Consider the following 16,573-nt stretch of genomic DNA (forward strand, 5'->3'; position numbering starts at 1 on the left):
GACCAAGCTGTCACTTTAATTCTTGACACGTTGGTAAGAGTAGGACAATCTGGCGTCGTCGACATCGCCGCTAAAGGAGCTTCTGTGTGTGTGTGTGTGTGTGTGTGTGTGTGTGTGTGGTTGTTTGTGCGTGCATCCTTGCCAGATCCGAATGCGTTTGAAAGCTGACAAGAGGAGCAAATCGATGGAGGAGAGGGAGGAGGAGTACCAGCGAGCCAGAGAAAGGATTTTTGCACATGATGTGAGAGCTGTTTGTGTAGGCGGGGTGGGGGGTGGGCGCCATGTTGCACAAATCATTGTGTCGTTTCTATTCATGTGCAAATTCAGATTTTCTTGCTACCCATTACGACTTCTTGTTTTATGATTTTTTTTTTTTTTTTTAAAGACGGGGTTCGCTCTGATTTGGAGCCAAATTCATAAAATCACATTTCCAAGTAGGCCGGCGGGATGCTGCGCTGCACCCCGAACAGCCGTCAAATATTTAATAATCGTTATTGATAAATTAAACGGGTTTTTTTTTTGTTTTTTTTTAAATGCATGGAGAACTGAAAAGGTTTCGCTGTTGGAGATTACAATAAGGAGTGTGCACCCCTGTAATTTACTGTAATTTCCCTTCTCACCCACAGGGAGATCACTTCATACTCCATAGAAGGTAAGTGGTGAAAATTACATCCGTCACGTGACCGCCGCCTCTTCTTCACCTCTCATTACATAATTGTTTGGTTCCAAAAAAGCTGCGTCTGATACGGGTGATGAATCGTGGGTTAATTGGCCGTAGTGGAATCCATTCCCTTCTTTAAAGCGGAAGCGCGGCTCCTCAGATAGCGTCTGTTGAATTATCACTTTTATAGTTTTCCTGTCAGAGCGGCAATTAGTCCGCTCTGTCATCTTTTAAAATGGTGGATATCTCATTCTCTCTCCCCCCTCCCCCGGTAACACCTTTTCCCCTCCTCCCTTCAGCACCCAAGATGAAGACGCATGCATGAGCACCCAACAGAGGCGGCAAATGTTCAGGTGGGTCCTACCCCCCCCCCCCTTTCCCTCTCCCAATCTCTCCCTCCCTCCCTCATCACACGTCATTCAGTCCTTTCACAGACTGAACCGCAGGCGGGGAGAAAGGCTTTGAATCGCCCCGTCTGCCTTAATCGGCTCGCTCAGGAGCAGGAGTGCTGATCTGAGGATTTGTTTTTGCTGCTCAGGAAAAGCGCCTGTTAAGGAGGATTTTCTGCCCGGGTCTCCTGGTGTGGGACGGCCGTTTCAGGCCAAAGCTTGACAATTAAAATTTTTATTTTTTTTTTGTCTGTCAATGATCACTCTTTGAAGCTTACATTAAGGTGTGAAAGAATAAACGCTGATGTCGTTAGAGCACGATCATCGTCCGTGTTTAAGATGTGAATAATATAAAGCACACGTGTCAAAAATCAAGGCCCGGGGGCCAAGTGTGGCCCGCGAGAGCATAAAAGGTTAGAGTGTCTAAAAATAAATAGGTCAAAAGTGTGCTTTGACCAAAAAACCACATTTCCCACAATGCAGTAATTAAGGCTATTTTACTTTACTTGTGTTTGATGTTATCTTTCTTTATTCATTGATAGTTTGATCCTTGATTGATGGAGTTTTTGTGGGTTTAATAACCTGACAAATTAAAAGGATTTATGTTAGAACAAAACAACAAACATTTATGTTTGTAACTTGAATAAGTAATAAATTCAGTGTTATTTAACATTAAACAGTAGTTACATTTATTATTTATTACTTTGAGTTACATTTAGTTATATTTATTCTTTACAACCCCATTTTTAAGAAAATGGGGTTGTTTTCCTGAATTCTGAGGGCAAAATCTTCTCTTCAGTTTACCTACAAAAATACACTAAACAGTACAAGCTGAACTATCTTTATTTCTATCCCACTTTATGCAGGTATAAATGAGAGATTCAACAATTGAAAACTTGCATTCACTAACTTTGACTTAGACACTTTGATTTCAATAAATTTGATTCTTGGTATTAGTCTATGTTTACTTGTGAGTTTTACTTGTTATTATAGCAAACGAGGTGAATACACATTTACATGCATCGCTGGTTATTCCTGCTGGTCATAGGGATCAAAAGTTTAAGACTAAAAAAAAGTATTGATAATATGTTTCATTGACCTTCTGATCGGTCCGTCACCACTCCTACCCCCTCTCAGCATTCACCATTTGTTGTTCAATTGGAGTTTTAACATAAAATCTACTATAAAACACTCTACAGTGATACCTCTACTTACGAATGTCTCGACTTACGAAATTTTCGACTTACAAAATTTCTCAGCAGTAAAATATTACCTCTAGTTACGTAGAAATTTCGACTTACGAAAGGTAAAAATACAGTATGGACTGATACTCGCAGCTCCCGACGGTTCCTAAACGCAACATTCTCATAGCTGCTCTGCCATTGGCTATTACCTAGTATCTTCCTGGCATCCCATTGGCTAAGAGGGACCTCAATATTAATCAAGTGCGTGCACTCAGATGTAATCAGTGATCCATCAGGTCTGTATCACCTCAGAGAGCTTTTTTTTTAATTTTATTTTTTTAAATAGAGGTTTCAGAAGAGGTAAAATCACCACCTGATATTTTAAATCGTGTCTCCGCTCAGGTTACGGGCCGGCCGCTCGGGCGCCAGTCGACAGAGCAGCTCGGAGACGGAAACACTTCCCCGGCAGGGGGAGCCTCGGCCCTGGAGCAGCACCGACAGCTCGGACAGCTCCAACAGGCTCGCCCCTCGACCCGCCATCACCAAGGCCAGCAGCTTCAGCGGCATCTCCCCGGGCCTCGTCCGAGGGGACAGCACGGCCAGCAGCAAGAGCACGGGGAGGCTGTCCAAAACAGGCAAGACACCCACGACCGAGCGCCTTCAGTAAAACACTGAGGCGAGCTTGCGGCGTCTTCCTCCTCCTTGGATACTGAAATGGAAGGTAACTTGGAAGGGAGATGGAGTAAATCCTCTCACCTTTGGAAGCGAGCGTTTGCGTTCCTTGTTCAGGTCGAGGAGACGGATGCAAACGGCGTGATGAGGAGAAGGCACGCGGAGCGGCACGTGGAGCGAAAGGAAGGACGAGTGTTTGTCGTCCTGCTGTGGTCAATAAAGTCTGTTGCCCCTCCTGTAGCCGGACAGCTGTCAAAACTAATGAGCATCCAGCAACACGGTGATGGAGGAGGCACTTAAAAAGTGTCGAAGCAGCAGAGGCATAAAACCCGGCGTTGAGGAGTTGCTGCATAATGTATAAGTCTAACAGTTGGGGGAAAGAAAGTGCAGCGCACGTCCCTGAGATAAAATTACGACTGCTCCCCTAACTGCAGGTGTTTCTCCAACAATATGATCCATTTTGTAACTTGACTGGTTGAGATTAGATGAAACGCGGTTCTTCACCGCGGGGCTCGTCTCCTTTATCTCGGTGAACGCAGAGTGGAAATCCACGCTTTGCCCTCTGCTCTCCATTTTTGTTCCCTGCCACTGTTTGGCGTCTGGCGTTTATTTTTCTGCTTCTGACAGCCTCCCCCCAGGTTTTTTTTTTTTTAAGTTGTTTACGAGGCGGCTGACTGCCCTCACTTTGTGTTTCCGGGGTATACGAGTCCAGACGTCTCTGCTAACTTCCCCTTCATTCGCCCCTTCTTCCCCCTGAGCCCTGAAATAACCTTTCGCCTCCTGAAAATGGAAGCTCAGAGATGAGATTTCTCTGAAGTGGAATCTTTTGTCTGCTTTGATGATAAGATTCCAGCAATCCTGGACTATTTTTAATCATTTTTAATCATTCGCCTCATTCTGGAGTCGAGATGAGTTTCCTTCCGAAGGAAATGCTCATTTCCAAAATGAAGATTTACCTTACACACCTCACACAGCTTATAAAACACTCTTTATTCTGGACTGAAGAACACAAAATAAATACAAGCACTTGCTCGAAATGAGCTTTATGCAATTGAAAGCTAAAGGGAGTCATCCCCAGAGTGCTTCAGCCATAATAGACCATTAACACTTAATTAACAGATAAACCTGAAGTTCATTTTGCACCATAATGAGCAATATAATTAAAGTACATTTTAATTAATACTTCTGTGCTACTGTATCGCTAAGATTTTAAAAGGTTTATGAAAACGGCATTTTTAATCGGTGGAACCCGCTTCCAGGAAGAAGGTGCTGAAAGTCTTTTTTTTTTTTTCCCCCGCCTTCTCCTCAGGTTCGGAATCGTGCAGCAGCGTCGGCTCCTCCTCCAGCTCTCTATCCCGCCCCCAGCTGCCCCTCCCGGCATCGACGTCATCCTGGCCCAGCGCCCCGCTGATGCACCCGGCCCCGGACGCCCGAGTCGCCGGGCCTCCGGAGATGATGAAGAGCGTCCTGTCTCACCTGCCGTCCCCCGCAGACGCCACAAACTACTTCGTGTTGCCACTGGAAGCCTCAGGGATCCCGCCCGGCAGCGTCCTGGTCAACCCGCACACAGGTGGGCGATCCGACACCTCCCTCTAAAAATGAATACAGGTGCATTTGCGTGCGACTTCACGTCGCCGTTCTGAATTCCATTCCACAGGCAAACCCTTCATCCACCCCGACGGCACGGCTGCAATATGCAACCCGACCGCCGGTCCCCCACCCGCCAGCAGGAACCCACAGCCGGGGAAAACCCCACAGCATCCGATCCCTGCCCCGACAGAGCAGCAGTCAACCAATCACCTCCATTCACAGGTGAGTGGGCGGGGCCTGGGTCACCAGCAGGAGTCACGACTTCAACCATTCACATTGTATTCATGTGTTAAAACTAACCTGATAATGGGAGGAGCTTAACGGACCGCTTGTTACCGTGGTAGCTGTTTTAGCTTAGCAAACGGTCAGTTGATGCTCCCACCGTCCGTTGTCCAGTCTCATCTCCTCTCCTCTCTGTGCATCTCTCCTCCCTTGCCCCTCCTCAGCTGATCTGTCCTCCTCTCCAGCTGTCCTCTGAGCCCATCCACAACCTGACGGTCTCGTATCCGCTTCCTCCTCCTCCTCTTCCTCCTTCTCAGTTCCTGCCCGTCTGTCCTAACCAACAGTACACTGTGGTACAGAACTTCTTTCTTCTGTTTTGTGATGCTTTCCGCACTTCATCTCCCGTCCAGCCTCGCTCATTAAGAGAGCGTTAATTAGGCTTTTCATTGAGCGCTTCAATTCATAAAATAATCCTCAGATGTCAAACATTAAGATTCTAGACACCAGAGGAAGCTCTTGTGTCATTTTTCTACATAATTGGAGATTCTTAATAGTATCTTAAGTCAACCTCGGCTTTATCTCTCCTTCCCAACTTCAAACACATCTTATTATTCCTTTCTAACTATTCAGAACTTTTTTCTTTTCTTTTTTTTGTCGTAAAAAGGTGTATCCAAATCCTGCAGGAGTCATTCCCCACATATGTAGATCATGCATTCACTTAACCTCATTTTTGACCTGGTTTTAGTGCAAACATGCCGCTGTGACTAATTATGCCTGTGGAAACTTCCCGTTAATATTTAATTCATCACCAGATGTTGGCGCTGAATAATCCATGACTAAAAACATTCATTTTCCAAACCACATGTCAGAAATGACCTGAGCCGGCTCAGATAAATAGTTCACTTTGCACCCTCCTGGTCTCTGCGGACCTGGGTCAGCTTTAAACTATGTGCATTTTTTGGAAACTTTCAAGGGGAAAGTCAGTTTAGCAAACGTCTTTGATTTAACACGTAAAAATTCAACGATTTTCCCTCGTGGTCGGATTCATATTCCACGATTTAATTATACGTAAACTGGATTTTTGTTACCTTCCATTCAAATTTAATGTCCGTTCTTTCCTCTCCAGCCCGATGCCCTCAATGCCCAGTTCAGTCACATGACCCTGGGGCAGCAGCCCGGCGACGGCGGGGCGTCCACACCGGACACCCGCCACTACGCCACCATTTACCACCACCACCACCACCACTCTTCCTCCATGATCCTGCAGGGAGCTCCTCCTCCTCCTCCTCCACAGCAGCAGCAGGTTGCTAGCTACATGGTGGCCGGACCATCAGGGGGACACCCGGGGGTGCTGCAAGGTCAACCGCTCGCGCTCCAGACCCTGGGCCCGAACCACGGCTACCCGAGCTCCACCCCCGGCCCTGCTGCTGCTTACCCCGGGTCGTCGCTGAACCAGCAGCTCCTCCAGCAACACGCCTACATCCAGCCGCCCGTCCAGCAGGTCGGAGCCGCCATCGCCACTAAAACCCGTTGTTTCTCAGATGTCATACAGTCCTTGAATTTGTTTAACGCGTCTCCTGCAGATGTCGACGTGTTACTGCTCTTCAACCCACCACCCCCACTGCTCCAACCAGCAGCAGCAGCAGCAGCAGCACTACCGGCACCCCGTCACCCCGCTGTCCTACAACTGCCCTCAGAGCCAAAACCTGCCCCAGCAACAAGGTACATTTTCCGAAGGAGAAAGACTTTCACACACACGCAGCCGACAGATTCTCTAAAACATTTTATAAATTCTATTAAATAACAAATTTGAAGAAAAAAAATAGTTTAGTTTGCTCTTAAACTCATTAAATCCGTTTCACAGTTGTGCCGTTTTGACCCCTTTGGATACCGAGGAACGGAAGGTTAACCTTTGTTCCACCAGAAATGCTGCCGTGAACCAAAGCGAGCAGTAATTCAAACACGGCTTTGAATTTGTTCCTTGCTGGATCTTAATACAAATCAAAGGATGTTTTTAATGAGCGAGGTCTGCGGCGCCTGATGTGAAGCCACAGATTTTTTTTTTTTTTCTCATTAATTTTCAAACTTCTTGACTGTTGTCAAGAGCATAACTCAGCCTCGCCGCTTTATCCAGAGTCAAACTCAATAGATGTTGTGAATTTCTCATTTTACAGCTCCTGGATAATATTTTTTTTTTATTACTGTGCTTGTATGCTTCTTCACAAGGGAGCTGCGCTGGCAGCTGTCCGATGACTCCGCTGAAGGACAAACATTTCTCCCTTTTTCTTTCCTCTCTTTTTGTTTGTTTTCACAAGTTCACGTCTCCCTGGGAGTCATCCACTTGATTATTTCTTCCCCCCCCCCCCATGCAACGGAATTGAGATTGTTAGCTCCCGCGCACACACACACACACACACACACATAAACACACACACAGCGTAGCTCAAATGCGTGTTACAGTTGCGTGATGGTGACACAAACGCACTCGTGCACACGCGCGTCTCTGTAAGTGGCTGCAGCACTATTCTGTCATCTGTAGGCTGCAAACGCCGCTTCCCAGCTGGGGACCCGGAGAATAGACAGCAGACAAATTAAGCTGACCTACAAAGGCAAAGGATGGCAATTATTTCTCCAGGAAAGGGAAGGAAAAAAACCCGACTCGGTTCCCTTCTGTGTTTGAATTAACTAGACAATATATATATATAAGACCAGCTAAAGGTGAAGATACGGCGTCGCATCGCAGACGTTATAAATCAGCCCATCAGAGGAAACTGTTCTCTGAATGTTTCCTCTCGCTTGCATCAGACAGTCGCCGTCACCGCGGGGGCTTCAGCTTCAGTCGTGATCATTCTGAGAAAGCGGCGTGTATTGTACGTGACGGCGCTGAAGGACTCGTCTCTCTCCTCTCTTTACTCTCCGATGACGCCGGAGACGGTTGAATAAGCGACGCTCGCGCTGCCAACTCCACATCGAAAACTGGAGAACCCACGTTGTCAGTTGGAACAAAAGCAGGTTTCCCCCTTTAAGATATAATAAAAAATTTAAAATATAAGCTGAGGTCTTGTAGAGATGAAATGATGAGTCTGTTGGCGTCTCTCGGTACGCCTGAGCCTGAGAGGCGGGATGCGGGGCCGGGACGCTGTTTGAGAGCTCTCTACGAATCTCACAGTGAACCGGTCTCTTTTTCAGCCCCTCACTCCTCACCTACGGGAGGTACAGCCTATCTCGCCATGGCAACGAGCAAACGTCGGCTGGATTGTTGCTAGCGAGGCCAAAAAAAAAAAAAAAAGGAGGAGAGAAACAGGACGGTCAGCGTCGGGGATGGCGTAAGCGCTTAAGTCCCAATCTTCTGCCTGCCGGAATGGAATAAAATTGTGCGTGTTTGATATTACAGTCATTTCATGCTTGATTTGTAAGTGAAGGTGAGGAGGCAAGGGTGGATAAAAATAGTCCTCCGCCTCTCCGTTCCTCACGGAGCACTTTTCATTGTCTCGTTGTACTTTTTCCTCCCAGGGCGACTCGCAGCAGAGACACCTTCACAAAAGGACGTCCTCTCCTTTTTGTCGCTTCGCCTTTTCTGCACGTGTGTCTCGCCAGGGACGATATTTTCAAATGTCTCTTTTTTTTTCCCATCACCTTGACATTTAAGCGACTCCATTCCCCCCCCTCCCGCCCGCCCTCCCTCCGGCAAGGAAATAAAACATTGCCGTTTTTAGGCCATTTTCGGAAAATGGACGCATTTGCGCGACTTCCTGTCTTCCGCCCATTGGGCGGGATTTTTTTTTCCCTTCAGGCCATCTAAACGACTTTTTAACAAGTCCTGTAGAAACGCAGTCTCGTTTTCTGTTTACCCCCCCCCCCCCCCTCCAGCCTCCTCCTGAACTTAATCACTCTTTTGAAGTGGAGTTTGCTTTCTCTGTAGGTAGAGACGGCTCGGCCACTCAGACCACCACAGGCGAAATCAAATTTATTGACTTTCTCATTTATTCCAAGTGCCTCCAACCTTCCTGTAGCGGCTCAAGTCCCAGAGCTTTTTCCTCCATCCTTCAATAAGCTGCTGGATCTATTGTTATTTCTCATGACAAACACATTTCCCTTAAACGTCTATAAAATCTCCAGCAGTTTGCCTTCAAGTCTCGCTAACCTCAACTTTTATTAGCCGCTGTCTTTTTGACACCGCGGCGAATGTTTCCAATCAGGCCCCGCCTTTTCATTCGCTCACGGCGCTTCTGCCTTTGTCGTTTTGCCTCAGTGCACCAAGCCGTGATGCCAAACCCAGCGTCCAGCTACCAGACTGTAGCGGGCGTGCAGCCAACATCCAACCTCGCTCTCACTGGCAACCAGCAAAGCAATATGGGCAACCAGATGCAAGGCATGATGGTCCAGTACCCTCCGATGCAATCCTACCAGGTAGCGTGACGACGACATGATGTCAGATCGATTAATATGAGCAGCTAAAAATGAGAACCAGCGTTCGGTTCGTTTAGTTACCGATTAGATTTGTTGTTACTGAGACATTTGTTGCTTTCAAAGCACAGGAAGAGAGCAGAATTTCAAAATAAGAGCCTAGGGATCGTTTGAAACTCTTGTATCCGTGATGTATTTAACTTCCATCCGTCTTCTTTGCAGCAGGTTTCTGTACCACAGCAGTCGTACCAGCAGCCAGTGTTTGTGTCCTGCCAGCCGGGACAGGGGGCGGTGGCTCTCGCTGGCGTTCAGGACTGCTACAGCCTGCTCCCCCCCAACCAGCACACCACCATGAGGTACCCCCTCACCATTGCCTGTACATGCTGTTTTTTCAGATGTTATGTTTCTGCTACGTCGCGCCATCCGACACGGCGGCGTGCGCACGCAATCAATACCTTGATATATGGGAGTAATTAGCGAGTGTTGCCCATTTGTTTTCCATTAATATGATTTGTTTAATAACCCGGCTAACATTGATCCGTTTAATAATCACTCAAAAGGCCTGAAATCTTGTAACATTGTAAAAATGTTTCGGAGACTTGATTGTTTTTTTTTTTGTTTTTTTTTGGTCTCGTTCGGCTTTTGTCTCTCAAAATTAACTTAAGTCATGCATTAGCTGATGATAACGCAGCGGCTTGATTTATGCTCATCCTTCTTCTAATGACAGTCGCGAAAGAGCTGAAGCGGCTTTAATCGGGTTTAGATGAAATCATTAGCTCGCTGGTTGATGTACTTTGTCCGAGAAAAAACGATTTGCAGGTAGTTGATGCCGTTTCTCACTCCTGAAGGTGCCTCTTATTTATGGCGCTTAACAGGACAGATGAGCGAAACCCCCCCCCCCACAAAGCAGCTCGCAGTCAAGGTCATCCATGTTCGCTGCGGGGGAGGAAATTAGGTTATCACCACAATGCTCTTCTTTTTTTTTTTTTTTTTTGCGAACCAGGTGTTCATGTAGGTGATGAATTCCGACTGACGCCCTCTTGAGTTTTTTTGTTGTTTTCCTCCATTATTCTGAGCTCTCGCTCATTATAAATTGATTGATTGAACTAGATCACAAAAAAAAAAGAAAAACATGTAATTAGCTTCTACCTCCTTGGACCCAATCAATCTGGTACCAGTGAGCGGCGTACCTCTGGGACCGCCGCTCGTGCCACTATACATTAAGAAAAGAAAAGAAAAAAAAAAAAAACCCCGGGACTCGAATGCAGTCGTCACCTGCAAGGAGAACAATGCAAAGACGCGCCTGTGAGGAGAGGTCGTTCTCTCTTTGTCGCAGCTGTAAAATGAGGCTGTGTTAGTAGGGCAGCCTGGTGCGGAAATGATTTATGTGGCAGCGCTAGAGCAGCTCACTCTTTCTCCCACGAGGCCCGACTGTCCACCTGCAGCCTGCTTTTTTTTTTTTTTTTTTCACCAGCTGTACGCGAGTCCCTGCAGGCAGGTTGCTTACAGAGCAGGAGCACAGCTCCTGCAGATGGGCTCAAATTTAGATTTGAATTTAATACCCCAACTGCAGCGTTAAGACCTCGCAGCTCCTGGAGATTTCCATCTGTGCAGGTTTAGAAATGATTTTTAAATCCCGCGTAGGTGTGAGTGTTTTATTGAATGTGTTTTTTCCTTCACATTCTGGACCGCCAGACGCTCTTCTAGAGACACATTTCACATCATTTAATGCTTATGCAAGATGTCTAAAGAGGAGTCGGTTTAATTTGTTAATGCATCCGTGTTTCTTCTGCTGCTTGTTTGTCTCGAAAGGTCAGTTTAAGGACAGTATTATTGTTTTTAAAACTGCAAGATTAATTTGCAGGTTTTTGATCATTTGGTTTATGCCAACAACAGACTTGGCCACTGCTACACAATTTAAAGCTAAACTACACAAAAAGCTTGAGGTGAATGTGTTTTAATCATGTGCAGTGCCTCAGTTTGACCACAAGGGGCAGTAGCGTTCAGAGTTCCAGGAATCTGTTCAAGCGGGGACGAATTGGTGATTGGGAGATAGATCGAAATGTCATCAGATCCCTGCAGAAACTTTGGGTTGTTTGTGTCTTCCACAGCTCTACAGTAAGTTTCCTGCCCGCCCAGATGATGGAGCAGCTCCAGTTTTCTCAGACCTCATCACCCTGCGTCTCCCAGCAGCTCCCGGGCCAACAATATGCAGGTGACCTCCTCAGAAACCCCTCCTCCGAGTCTAACATCCAGATTCAAACATACTATCAGCAGCAGGGAGAACGCCGTCACGTGAGAAGAATATTCACTTCTCCGTCACCGCCATTAGATTTCCCATCGGCGCTGGCAGATTCCCAACAATCTTTATTTTTTCCTCATCTCTCAGCGTCAATAACCTCAGAACGTATTCCATCACGGCTACGATCCGGGCTTCTTAATGAAATAATCTGCCCTGGGTTTACTCCGCCATTGTGCGACGCGTCAGACGCCTGATTAGATTTACGCTTCGGATTTTCAAAATGAGAAAGAAAGAAAAAAAAAAGAGAGAGAGAGTGAGTGAGACGTGGTGATGACGGCTCCCCAGAGTTTGGATAAGTGAAAGTGATTTGCGCATCCACCTGATTTTTCCTTCTGGAAGCTGTGCAGAGATTAAACAGCGAGCGGGTTACATGTTGAAAACACTTGAGTGAAAACATCCGATTGGGTGAGAATCTATTAAAACGATGGATCGGTTTGCTTAAATCACATATTAATGATGAGTGTGGTTTTATTTTATCATGATTACAATGCAGACTTTATCTTAGTGGTGCAACAGCATCGTAGAAGTCAAATCATGAAGAGAAAATGTACTTTATAGTTGTGTACAAGTGCGTTTACTTGAATAAGCATCTACTACAGACACTGCAAGGCAACAATCTGCAATTATACACTCAATTTTTTATATAATTTTTATACATTTGTTTTAGAAATCATCCTTAATCAGCTTCTTTGCATGTACCTCCTGTTCCATCCTGGCCTTTTGGAGGAGCTCTTAATGTGTCCAGAGGCCCGGGTGGGGCGCTCTCCTTCCTAATGACCTTTATTATTCATGTCTGATTATTATGGAGGGGGCCGTCATTTCCAGCGTGTCAGTAATGAGGTCAAATGAAGGTCTCGCCACGGCCTTACCTACAGCGTCACCAGTAAACATTTTTAATTGCCTGGTTCGGGCGCAGAAATAATCTGCAGATTAAGTCCAAAAAAATCCATTGTCCTTGCTACTGTTGTTGGATAATAACCAATAAATCAACAGCGGCGCCGGTTCACAATATGATTTCCACTTAACGCGAGCGACGTGTAAACAGAAATTAATAAGATGAAGTATGCAGTTTATTTGTTTTAATTACTTTACTTGTCAACTTGTGGGGTTTTTTTCTTTTACTTTTTTTTTTTTTTTAAGGCACATCAGTCACGTTCACGCGTCACAAAACTAATAAGATAATTGGATCTGCGGGATCATTGCGTAGGATTTAGCAGGAAAATAAAGGGGGAATGGAGGCTGTTATAGCTGCCGAGGCTGTGCCCCGATAATCAACGCACTTTAAAGCTAATTGTTCAAACGGTGTTTCGCTGATGAGGTGTGTCGCCGAACAAAACTGCTGAAAAAGGGGCTAAAACGCATTTAGCTCCTTGCTTTGCTCGGGTGCGTAAACGCGGATCGCGGGCGAAGAAGCAAATAGAAGCGTTTTCGCCTCTCCTCATTGTTTTTTTTGTTTTTTTTAAATTTCATCCTCTCTTCCTTGTGCGCAGGGCTGTTACCCCCGGGCCCCAGCGGCGGCATGGTGATGCTGCAAATGACAGCGCCCCCCTGCCAGCAGCCCCGTGCCCCCTCCCCATGTCAGCGAAAGCAGCCCAACCACAAACACCCGGGCGGCGAGCACCAGCGCAGCCGCAGGCCCGCTGAGCTGCCCCCGCCTCCAGAAAACACCCAGGTACAAAACAGCAGCGCGTTTCTGACGGTTAAATCCAAATGAATGAATTCAGAACCTCTGAAATCCTGATTCAGGTCGACTTTTTACTTTTTTTTCCCCGAAGGATTGAATTTGCTTCCGTTTTGGAAGCGACGTCAGAAAACGTCCCAATTAGCTCGAATTAAATTACAAAATCTGTTCGCCACATAGGACAATACAGCACACGTCAGACTTCTAATGCTAACACACACACGCACACACACACACACAAAAAAAAGGCAATTTAAAAGGTAATTTACTATGGTTGTCTGAGTCTGACAGTGATGCCAGAATTGCCCCCTCGAGTCAATCCCGGTCTCGCCGGCTCTCCGGGAAGGTTAAATGTCGTAGCAAATAGGCTCCGCAAATGAAGTCGACGCCGGCGTAGTCGGGAAATGAGGAGAAAATAGTTCTCAGCATTAGGGGTGTAATGGTACATTAGTGGGGACTAATGTGTGTGGAATGGTACATTAAAGACACAACTTGAGTAGCAGACTTTTTTTTTTTTCCACACAAGAAGATGTTTTGTTTGTTTGTTTGTTTGTTTGTTTGAATGAAAGTGTTTGTGTTTCTCCTGTCGTCTCTCCGCCTTCGCCGGTGTGTTGGGTTGTAGAGCAGCTTGCGCTCGTCCCCGGCGCTCACCCCTTTGCCAGGCCACCCACCCACCGTCAAGGGCCTCCCATCGGGCATCTCATCCATCCCTGCCATGGCCCCCCACCACCACCACCACCACCACCACCCACAGCTCCCTACAGCCTTTTGCCACAGTGGACAAGGTCAGAGACGCATCCGTCCCCCCCCCTCGCAAATGAATTTAAAGCTGTCTCTACTTTTTATTGTTCCTCCTGATCGCTACCAGCAGTAGCTACGTTAGCGAACTCAACCAGCTAACCTGATTGGTTAGATTTTTTTCTGCTTAGCTAGAATTAGAAAAGAACAAAATAGCGACAAGCTAACATAATTCGCCCCTAGTAACAGATACGACTCCAGATTTTAGTATCTGAGGTTATTTTTCACACCCAAAAGTAGAATTCATGCAAAAAAATCGGAGGAAAAAATGTGTTTTGTTGCTACTGATGTGGAAATGAAGTCAGGTTTTAACAGGTTTTTGTTCTCGCTGTGGCGTCCAGGTGAAGCTCACTACTCTATTCTGGGCCAGTCTATACAGTACGCAGCCTCCATCAGACCCCCACTGATCCACACAGCCCACATGGTGACCAAACACCAGGTGAGGAATGTTTGTACGACCCATCAGATATAAGGAGTCCGAAGGCTTTTTTTGGTTTTGTTTTTTACATTTTTGATTGATGTTTCATGTCAGGTTCCTGCAAGTAAACATCCGTCCTCTTCCTCCTCAGGGTCCACTGAGGGTTTTGCGCAGCGGTCATGGGAGAAAAGCCAGCAAGAAACCTCTGCCTTCAGATCTCAGTGTAGGTGAAGCAGGTAATAGGAAGTCCAGAGGGAGGCTTGAGTCGAGTGGACAGCAGTCGTGACCGAAATCTGACCCTCCGTCTACAGAGAAAAAGGTTTTCTCTGTGGGTCTGGAGGAATTCGAGTCCAAACTTTCAGAGCGAAACTTCGAGGTTTCTCGATGTCGGTCCGAAAAAGGAAAGAAACTTCCAAGATCGAGCGCCTGATAAACTCATCTGCTGCGTATCATATTTAGCAGATTAACTGGAATATCATGAGGGTTTTTTTTATTTTTTATTATTGTGTCAAAATAAGCCTCCTGTGCTCCGTCGACGTGTTTCGTGAATGTAAGCAGAATAAATTACAGACGGAGCAGAATTCACACCTGGCTGTGGAACCTGCAGCCCCTTCGGTGTCGAAAGAAATGTGCTGATTATTTCAAAATGTGGCTTCATTTTTTTTTTTTTTTTTCCACTCGCATGGATAATTTATTTTTATTTATTTTTCTGCATTATTCAGGGTTTTCCTATCAACAATTCCAATTTATCAACAAGGTGGAGGCAGAAATTAAAATTACAAAAATATGATTTATTTTTAGACCGACTTATTCAATCCATCGAATAATAAAAATAATATTTGGATATTATTATTTCGCTTGAGCTGAAGCGACCGTCCACCTGAGGCGTTAAAGCCGATCGCGGCTGATAATCGAAGCCTCCCGACGGTGCAGGTGTGATTTCTCTGCTCTCTCTAGTGACGGTTGTTTTATTTACCGGCCGTCTGGATGTTCCCGCAGTGAACAGTCCGATCCTGGAAGTGACAGATCCTCCGCAGGGGATCGGCTGCACAGACCCCCAGCGCCTCCTGGCAGAGCTCTGCAGAGGCGGCGAATTGATCCAGCGGCTGTCGGACCATCAGTCCAGGCTGTGCGGCGCTAGCAGAGACGCTCCCAGCGGAAACCTGGCCATGCCATACTCCATCCTCGCCATGCTACCCTCCAGATTTGCTGCTCCGAGCACTGTGCTGCACCACAGCGGCCCCCAGGCCACCTTTAAACTCGCAACTACTACCAGAAATAAAGGGGAGCTGTGTGATTTGGACAAAGCCGGCTCGTAGCCGCAGGAGGTCTCAGCGCACTAGGAGGAGCGCCACAAACGAACGCACATCCAACCACCTGCCTCTGCTGCCTCAGTCTGGACTCAGTTCTCGTCCAAGGCTCTGTCCAAATCAAAAAAACCCGTTGTTCCATCTTCAAAGAAAGAATATTCACCTTCTTTTTTTTTTTTGTTCATTTTGGTTCATTTCTTGACTCGTTCGGCCAGCAGGTCTGTGCAAGGTGGACCCCCAGCTCCACCTACCGGTTCTGTTTAATTTTTTTTGAAATACATCTGTAACTGCTGAGCTCAACCGAAGGCCCCTCTCTATTCTTTTAAAAAAAAAAAAAAAAAGAAAAGTGTATGAAATGACTCCACTGTGGCTGTACGAGCGTGACGACTCCATATGTACTTACCTCCAATCAGACACGTGGAAATTGGTTCAGTGCCACATCGTTCCAATCAGACAGCATTCATATCACAATACGTGTGTGATTTCATATCAGTATTTGCTGTGTCTCCCAGCTTGAGCCCTATATCTAGATGCACAACATTGGATTTCTCTGGTTTCTCACAGTAACACACAGCAGCCCATAATATAGTAAACACTGAATAATAGATACTACCTTATATAAAGTCACTTTTATACACAGTGAATGTTGGATTTGCACTGAAGTGATGAAGGATTGGTATCAGACAGGGCCTGGGTTTTCTTTTAATTAACTCCATCATACCAGTTTGTTGCACTCTGCCAGGCCACTTTCTTTTATATTTAATTAAAAATGTTTATATGCACAAGAAAAATGCAATCGAGTTTGGTCACTCTACTTGACGTTTTCATATTTGTTTGGATGTTTTTTTGGTGTGAATCACGAGAGGTGTCTGGTGTGGGTTTTCTTCTGTTCTTTTTTTTTTATTTCCTGTTTTGACTCTAATAAATGTTTGCACCACA

General features: G+C 46.1%; 1 protein-coding gene across 7 annotated transcripts in view; it reads left to right on the forward strand.

The window, feature by feature from the left end:
- Nucleotides 1-16,573, forward strand: part of r3hdm1 (R3H domain containing 1) — a 38,600-nt gene extending 22,027 nt beyond the window's left edge. For 3 of the 7 annotated variants that reach the window (XM_068309218.1, XM_068309219.1, XM_068309222.1), the window contains 17 exons: nt 146-241; nt 627-652; nt 961-1,014; nt 2,637-2,869; nt 4,216-4,476; nt 4,564-4,718; nt 4,943-5,071; nt 5,845-6,219; nt 6,302-6,440; nt 8,971-9,128; nt 9,348-9,481; nt 11,237-11,340; nt 12,918-13,099; nt 13,731-13,893; nt 14,248-14,345; nt 14,476-14,560; nt 15,324-16,573. In XM_068309218.1, the coding sequence (XP_068165319.1) occupies nt 146-241; nt 627-652; nt 961-1,014; nt 2,637-2,869; nt 4,216-4,476; nt 4,564-4,718; nt 4,943-5,071; nt 5,845-6,219; nt 6,302-6,440; nt 8,971-9,128; nt 9,348-9,481; nt 11,237-11,340; nt 12,918-13,099; nt 13,731-13,893; nt 14,248-14,345; nt 14,476-14,560; nt 15,324-15,643 (2,712 nt within the window). In that variant the 3' untranslated portion in view covers nt 15,644-16,573. Of the gene's footprint in view, nt 1-145; nt 242-626; nt 653-960; nt 1,015-2,636; nt 2,870-4,215; nt 4,477-4,563; nt 4,719-4,942; nt 5,072-5,844; nt 6,220-6,301; nt 6,441-8,970; nt 9,129-9,347; nt 9,482-11,236; nt 11,341-12,917; nt 13,100-13,730; nt 13,894-14,247; nt 14,346-14,475; nt 14,561-15,323 lie in introns of those variants that run through there. The other 4 variants (XM_068309220.1, XM_068309223.1, XR_011034638.1 and 1 more) reach the window with 4 other exon arrangements.

This window comes from Antennarius striatus, chromosome 24 (genome assembly GCF_040054535.1).
Source record: "Antennarius striatus isolate MH-2024 chromosome 24, ASM4005453v1, whole genome shotgun sequence".
In the NCBI taxonomy this organism is placed as follows: Eukaryota; Metazoa; Chordata; class Actinopteri; order Lophiiformes; family Antennariidae; genus Antennarius; species Antennarius striatus.